Source organism: Lissotriton helveticus, chromosome 2_1 (assembly GCF_964261635.1).
Source record: "Lissotriton helveticus chromosome 2_1, aLisHel1.1, whole genome shotgun sequence".
NCBI lineage: Eukaryota > Metazoa > Chordata > Amphibia > Caudata > Salamandridae > Lissotriton > Lissotriton helveticus.
In genome coordinates, this window is record NC_136059.1 from 1,508,263,280 (window position 1) to 1,508,271,284 (window position 8,005).

An 8,005-nucleotide genomic window follows, 5' to 3' on the forward strand; every position below is an offset into this window, starting at 1 on the left:
ATACTAAATTGTTTTACATGTCCTGGCAGTGAAACACGTTCAAAGTCGTTTTTCACTGTGACAAGGCTGGCTCTCAATAGAGAAGCACCGGTTTACATTATATCACCCTATAATGTTTAACGTCGTTTTGGAAGTAGCTAAATAGTAATTTAAAATCAAACTAGGTCTATATAAGGAAGACTCAGCCGTCTAGTCATTGGGTAAAAGTAAAGTGCCAAGCTGTGATGTGCTTGTAATTCATTTCCATATTGACTTTAAGATTAAGTTTATTAACTGCTTGGCAATATTATAAATTCACTTCCTTAACTTCACTTCTAAGTCAGTCACAGTCACTTAAATCATGGTGCAAATGCATGTCCTATTTCTTGTTTCACTGGGGCAGGACTCCACGGTATGTGCTTCCTCTGAAGCAATACCACCTCATGATTGTGATGCAAAGGTTTATGTCAAAGTAATCTCAAATTGGTTTGATAGACTTCCATAGATAATCCAGGTAAACCTGGATGTATATGGAGTAGATGTATGTTGTTGGCCTTCTGTGCTCTCCTGTCCCATAAAGTAATTTATTACGCTATAGATAGGTTGGTCTTTCCAGCAAGACAAATAAATTGAGCTAAAACCTGCATAAATGTTAATAGTAGAATGCAGACTTACATAAGTGACTGATGTCATGTGCCTTTTTGGAGATGGGTGAAAGAGTGACGGATTTCTCTTGTTTTACTAGCCAAGTTAAAATATGATTCACTACACCACATTGCATCAGGATCCAAGTTTAGTGGCTCAGACACTGTTGTGTTATCAGTTACAGCACCCGCAGTTGCTGTTGGACAGCCAGCCACACATATTTGATGGGTTTCCTTCGTTTTGAAGTTATAACACAGCACTATATTACCATTTAGTTGTCATCGTCCTGAGTCCTATACTTTATTTTGTTATGGTTATTCTTCTCATAGAAAACGTTTTTGTCCTTAAAATAATTGCGTTATAGGACATCTTTATGGACAGTGTCCCATTCTTTTCTCATGTTTTCTGTAGTAGAAATGTTTGCCTACTGTGTGTACTTGTCTACCTATTTAAATGCAATTCCTCTTGCAAATTCATATTCTGCAGATTAGGATTTCCACTTTTGAAGCTAAAATGCCTTTTCTGTTTTTTTAATTAAAGAATGTTGGTGGATACCTGCACACTTCTAGCCTAATTTGCAACGGTTCCTATTCCAGGATAAATACTTTGTGAATTTATTATTTAAAGGTTTTATATAGCGCTGGCTAGACCCGGAGGTATCAGAGCGCTTTACATGAGTATCAGATCATAGTTACAGGTTACATCGTTACAAAGGTTACACAGTTCTTAGAGCATGGCAACATAGTTACTGGTAAGGTCGAGATAAACAATAAGCACAAATACGTAAGGGGAAAAGCAGGCAAGGGGGGAGATTCAAGGGAGGGGGGGTAGGAGCAGGGGAAGTAGACCGATAATGAAGGCGGGAAATAGGAAGGGAGGGTGAGAGACACAGCATGAGAAGATGAGGAGAAGGGTGACGGGGACACAAACCGGTAGACTAGTCCAAGCAATATCCAAAGTCCAGTAAGCTGTAATCCCAGGGGAAGTGGTATCACTTCCCTATCTCTGTTGCGAGAGGCTCCCTTCACGCAGTGGACTCTCTCAGAGGGGTCTCTGAGACTTCAAGGCCTACATACTGGATCCTTCCCCAAAAAGGGGAGAGGGAGTGCTTTGGCAAGGGGTGCCATACTATACCTCAAGTGTGAGTGGCTCCCTTGGCGCAGTGGACTCTCTCAGCGGGTTCGCTGAGACTCCAGAGTATAAATATTGGATCTTTCCCCAACAAGGGGAGAAGGAGTGCTTAGTCAAAGGACAGGGGGCTAGGCAGAGTAGCAGGCAAGGGGAGAGATTGGGAAACAAGTTCCACTGTGGTTTAACATCAAAACTGACCCTCTCTAAATCTGGTTGCCAGTCATTAATGTAGACAGTGCTTTTGAGATTGAGTAGGCTCCCAAACTGTGGCACACCTTACCAGTACACCATAGAGCAAAGATAGTTTTTTAAGTCTGCCAGGAAAGATCTTACTTTGCTTTCCATTCAAAGGAGCTGCCTACAATATCCCCACATGTCATTTCAGTTGTTGCTAAGTTAAACTACCTTCCACCCCAGTTTCTTTAAGATCAGATACTTTGATTTACGTTGTGCAACATTAATAAATGCATGCCATGCTCACCTATGTTTACTTTTTCTATAAGGCATGCAAGAGCAGAATTTACACCCGAGGGCGGGACGAGGAGCAGGGAATACCCATTGAGTACTTGGAGAAGCTGCACTACAAACACGAGTGCTGGCTGAATCACCGGACACTCAGGTAAGCGTCAGGTGCATCTTTTTTCGGTTTCGGGTCACGTTTGTTATTTATTCATTAGTAAGTTAAGTTTTTTTGCAGAAAGATTGTAAAAGAACAAGATCCAACATGAGGTTTCAAAATCAAATACTAACCAAATGGCATTTCTCCTTTTTTTGCGCTTCGCAGGACGGACTTTGACTATTTGCAAGACGTACCCATCTTGACGTTGGATGTCAATGATGATTTCAAAGGAGACAAGGAGAGATCAGAGACTTTGATTGAAAAGGTATGTTCACTAGGTGGGCAGACGGGGATGTACTTCCATCAGATTTTCCATAATTCCTAGTGTTGTGAAAAGTGGCCCGACCTAGTATTTGTCTTTGATTAAGCTTGAAGTAATCTTTACACAGCTTAACCATCAGCAAACATGCCCAAAACAGTTTTTCCATTGTTTGACCATTTGTTGTTTGACATACCCAGGAAGCTGCAGTGTTATTCACTCAGCCACAGTGTTGGTAGGCACTCTCTGCATGTAGTGCCATCGCTCTGGCTACGCTGCCATCAATAGTTTAACTAACCTTGGATTCTGGGGCGGTGTGCTGCCCGCTATAAAGTGCTGCGCCATACTCCTGTAGACCCTTTGTACCTCCTCCTCTTCCCAGCACTTATTGCCTCCCCTCAATCACCGGCTATTTCTTACCTTCCAAATAAACTGCAGGCACACATAAGTCCAAAGATGACACAGTACATGTAGTCTACAGTGCTATTCAAAAATAGGTAGGACATAACATGCAGACAGTGTGTGTATATTTAACCTCGTGGTTTTTAGACTGCATTTTATTTTGAAATTGTGAAGCGTTGGTCAATGAGTGGCCTCCAAATACTTCCAGGTGACTTCTTTTAAAAAACACCCAGTGCGACGCTGCAGAAAGTCATTTAAAAATTCAACAAAAGGCTGACATCTAAAATGGCTGCTCTGGATGTGTGAATATATCGTGAGGCTGGGCAAGTACAATAATGTTCTGCAATGTGGGTCAAGTTGCCTTGTTGCTCAGTGGACTTCGTCCAGTCGGTCAATCGCTGGTGGCTTTGCATGTTCACTTAATGTTAATTTGCCGACCTTGCTCCTTCCTTCCCTTTCAACTTTTCGTTTTATTGTACTTTTGGAAATACATCTATTATGTTGAGGAATGTGTGGACTTTTGAACCACAACTGAAAAGTCATGCCACTATGCTGAGCACCTTGGCATGTCCTCCTTGGAACCAGAATGCTTTTTCCCCCTCAATGGGTCTCCACTCGTTGCCCAGTTCGGTTTTTAACATCACTGATAAGGTGGCTCATGTTCTCTTCTCATGTAGTGATTGAAACTGTTTCGAAATTGGTTTTAGTTAGTGTCTCCCGAAATGAGGTGGCATATCCTTGAAAGATTTACACAACCACCCTTTGAAAGCCACTTCCTGCCGTTCCAAACAACCATTTGGCTGGTGGTTCTGAAATAATAGTGAATGTTCTTTAATCAAATGTCCTAAATGCCATTTCAAGCTTTTGGCTTTTAGTAGTGTGTGTCTAGCCACCCTGCAAGTTTAGTCATTGTTTTAGATGTTAAGTTACACATTTCGTACACCTGTTTATCCTTTTAGTAGCCTAATTATTAGTGATAGGAAGAGGTGTTCTTTCCAGGATAAACTGATTCATGAGTCTCTTTTCCTTCTGCAGGTCAAGGATTTTATAAGCACACTGTAAGGTGCAGTTAAAACCTCTATTCAAGAGACCAACATGATCGGGGCTTGCTGAATGAAGAAGTCATTTTTCCTGTTTGGAAAACAGGAATTTTATGAACTTAGTACTTGTGACGTACATCCCATGAAGTTTGAAGAATTACTGTATTTATTGTTGATGCAAAGGCGAAAAAGATGATTTTTGAGTGCAGGAAAGAAAGGCTGAATTTGCTCTTTTGCTGGGTTTCCTCTTTTGCTGAATATATATCTTCGATGTTTCTCAGACGTTATTTTGATTGACTCAAAAGCGGCTTCCTACAACTAGGGAGCCTTTTTTTGTAAATTGCAAAAGTTTTATACAGGAGAGAGTTCATAGTTTTTTTTCTCCAAACAATGTTGATTCCCCTTCTTCAGGTTATCTACGTACACATTTTGTAAATGTTGGCCAAATTATGTATGCAATGCAATGTCACCTACTTCTCTTCTTTATGTACTGATTTCGCCTCTTGTTTCATCTAAAACCAGCATAGCCGTAGTTCGTACAGAAAGCGAGGCAGCAGTGAGTGGCTCACTAGGCATGAGTTGTGATGATACTGTACACTTCATGTTGAGTGGGCGCACCATCGGGTTTAATTAGATGTTTTCTCAACTAAGTGGAACAGGGGTGTTCAGTAATGCCTGATGTGCCAAGGAACTCGCCACATGTAGTTATGACAAAGTATATCAGTTACATCACACAGATGATACACAACAGTGAAACGCCTGCAGTTGTCACACATCTCCGCGAGAAGTCTGTCTGTGAGCGTTATGTTTAAATGAATGCACAAAGATATTGTTGTGAGTTGATGTCACTCACTCTTGTAGTACTTAGTGATTGCTACTGAATTCCAAGAGTAGACCAGACTTACTCCTTCAATAGTAATCCAAGAGCATTACAAAGAGAGTTTCGGTAAAATCATTGAATAGGGATCTTTCGATCGCCCTGGTCCTTCGAGCTGACCTTTAACTTGAAGCCACTATTGCTCGAAACTTACGTTTTTAAATGACAATGTGCAGGACCATCCAGTTTAGAGAAAAAACAGTGTTGTTTTCCTAGTTCTGCATCTCAAATATTCACCAACAATAGGCAGTCTAGAACAGTGACTCTCAAAGTACGGGCCGCTGGCAGCCCGCCAGACCTTCTTTTGCGACCTGCACATCTTCCTCCAACCCACCCTGGTAAGCTGGGAGCTGAAGCAGACAAAGTTGCTTGAGTGCTGTTTTCTTTATTGCTGGTGTGTGCCTAGCAACTTCGTTTTGTAACTCTGGGCTTGCTTTCTTTAGTAAGTGAAGCTTGTTTTATGAGCAGGGCTGACCTGCTCATAAAAAATCTGAAATGACAGTAGAAACATATCCCAGAAAAAAAACCAATGTTGTAAGGGTATGTTCTGTGCTATTTTAATATTGGGCTTTGTTTCTATAGCCAGGCTAGTTCGTACTTTCTGCAAGGCAGTCTTGCTCAAATCTGAAAAGTGCATAGAAAGTATGGGAACTTTGAGTTTGAGTATGACAAGCCAGGGTCAGTGAGTGCGGAGAAGCGGTCAGTCAGGTAGCTAAAAAAAACAAAATATTCTGTTGCTAAAATGGGGGTTTCAACCAACATGTAACTGTATATAAAATGTAATACTTAACTGAATAAGCATTGAAAAAGTCAATAGGTCATTTATGAGACCTATTAGCGTTAGTAATGATTTTTAGCCATGGTGTATATGCAGCATGGCTGAAAAAAATGTAATAAAAAAAGAAGTATTTCATGGCAGTAGCATCATTTAGTAGGAATTCACTATCATGGATGCTCGCGTCTACAAACTGAGGTGACAGACGGATTAGTAAATAAAAGTTGCGTGAAATGCACATTTTTAGGTATTGTGCTAATGTGTTTTTTTTATAACTCCATTTAAAAAAAAAATCAAGCAAACTGGGGAGTGAGGTGGGGGTGGGGAGTGCAACTGCAGATATGGGGCCTTCGGGGACACCCCAAACTGTACTTTTTGGGTCCATAAAAAATATTTGTGAGTACCTGTGGTCTAGAATGTTATTTTGTTTGAGCTAAGCAGGACTTTTCAAATCTGTTGTAACATCACTGGTTAGATGGTACCTTTAAATGCACATTCACCAAACTGTAGGCTTCTTGGCACTGAGTTTGGATACTGCATTACTTGGTACAAACGCCTAAATCATAAGTGAACTTTTTTTAATGGCATATCAACAATGGTTAGTTATTCTCAATTGCTGTGCTGTAGAATCCTTTGTTTTTTAGTGTCCAAGTGTTTTTTTTAACCAATTTTGGTTTTGTAGTCTTTCTACTGCGTTCTCTCAATTCGACTAGCCATACACTTTGACATAAACATACCATCTGTGTAGCTAGCGATAAAACTGTTAGCTTCACAAAAATAATGACAACCATCCTGTTCTGTGGTGCGATAGCAGAAACTGCACTTAAAGATGAGACTATGGTATAAAACTTGTCTCCAGTAACAGTTTGTAGTCTACTTAAAAAATATATTTATTAAGGTCTTCGCGTGTTCTTTTAAAGATAACCTGTTGTTATTGTATTGTTTGTATTTAAAAAACGTGGATCCTTGTGTTTGATATGTTGAGACTTGTGGTTCAGGACTACATCTTCATTATTAAAGGTTACCGGTATTCTTGGATCTCAGATTTATCAAAATGTTAATACACATTTTATTGATGCAGTTTTAATTTTGCTTGCATGTTGTTTACCAAAATAGATCTGCTATTTGCTTTTTTTCTTCTACTTTCTATTGGTACTCTATATGCAGGCATATAGGGGAACGGAATTAAAGCTTAATTTATCTTTGTTTGGATATATCAGTAGCACTTAAACTGAAGGCATCAAGGAACTTGGACAGCAGTAGAAGTGGTATAACCACTGTATTAATGCACTGAACAGTGGGAATGTAAGTGAAAGTAGAATTTGAAATGTAAGCTTTTCTATTGCGACGAGCTAAATACTTGATATTAAGTGTGTGTATTGTTTAATGTATTTTTTATTATTACACTTGTATGCTTATGGTAGAGGGAGCATTTCCCAAACTTTGTTTATTTGTGCACTTAATTCTTTTGGACAGTAATACCAAATGATAATGTCCAAAGTATGTTCAATAACACATATATTGTTCTGTGATCAGAACTTTTGTACAAATAAATCGTGTGGTTTGAGCTAAAAAAAGGTTTTGTGAAATTTACTTTAAACATTGATATGCATATGATTTTTCTTTTACACTGTAGTTCATTGCACCTTAGGGGTGAGCGAATACCCTTCTACGTATGCTTCTGTATCAATGTATCTGCCTTCTTTCAAAATGTTAGTAGAGTGGGAGATGATTTGATAATGGCCTGGTAAATAGATGTTTTACCAGCCCTCTTCATTGTATATTGTCTCGCACCACACCACCACATGGGTTCTTTACATTTGTTGAACATGCGCTTACATCCTGTGCTTTGCAACATGGGCTGTTGGTGACACTTATGATTATTCTCCAGTTCACCAGCTTTAGATATGTCTTGCTCTGGGGGAGCACATACCAACACTTTTTATTTTCAAACCTAGGAAGAGTTGTCGCTTTTAAGAATCCTTAGCTCTACTAAGGTGTAAGGCTCATAATGCTACTGATTATTCAGAGTTTATGTTTGACCGTTAACAGCCTCTGTTTAAGTCCACTGATTTAATGTATTATCTCTCTCGAAAAATACGTATCTTATGTACGATGGGCAATTTTGTATTTTCAACATTTGACTGGAAGCACATGGGTAAATGTGTAAAACATTGCAGGTGTTGACAAAACCAAATTAAGACTTGTTTCAGAAGCTATGGTTTGGTTATAAAATTGGATTGTAGGGCATCTCACCGTTTCCTCTGTCTGCTTTTTC

The 8,005-nt window shown here is 39.5% G+C and overlaps 1 protein-coding gene across 2 annotated transcripts in view; it reads left to right on the forward strand.

Moving 5' to 3' along the window:
• The window catches only part of DCK (deoxycytidine kinase), a 28,619-nt gene extending 21,315 nt beyond the window's left edge, over positions 1–7,304 (forward strand). Inside the window, exons 5-8 of one of the 2 annotated variants that reach the window (XR_013607159.1) lie at positions 2,259–2,374; positions 2,540–2,639; positions 4,071–5,769; positions 6,056–7,304. Coding sequence is in view for 1 of the 2 variants with exons in the window: in XM_078676406.1 (XP_078532532.1) it covers positions 2,259–2,374; positions 2,540–2,639; positions 4,071–4,097 (243 nt within the window). In the remaining variant the exon portion in view is untranslated. Of the gene's footprint in view, positions 1–2,258; positions 2,375–2,539; positions 2,640–4,070 lie in introns of both variants that reach the window. The other variant, XM_078676406.1, reaches the window with a different exon arrangement.
• Positions 7,305–8,005: the final 701 nt, after the last annotated feature.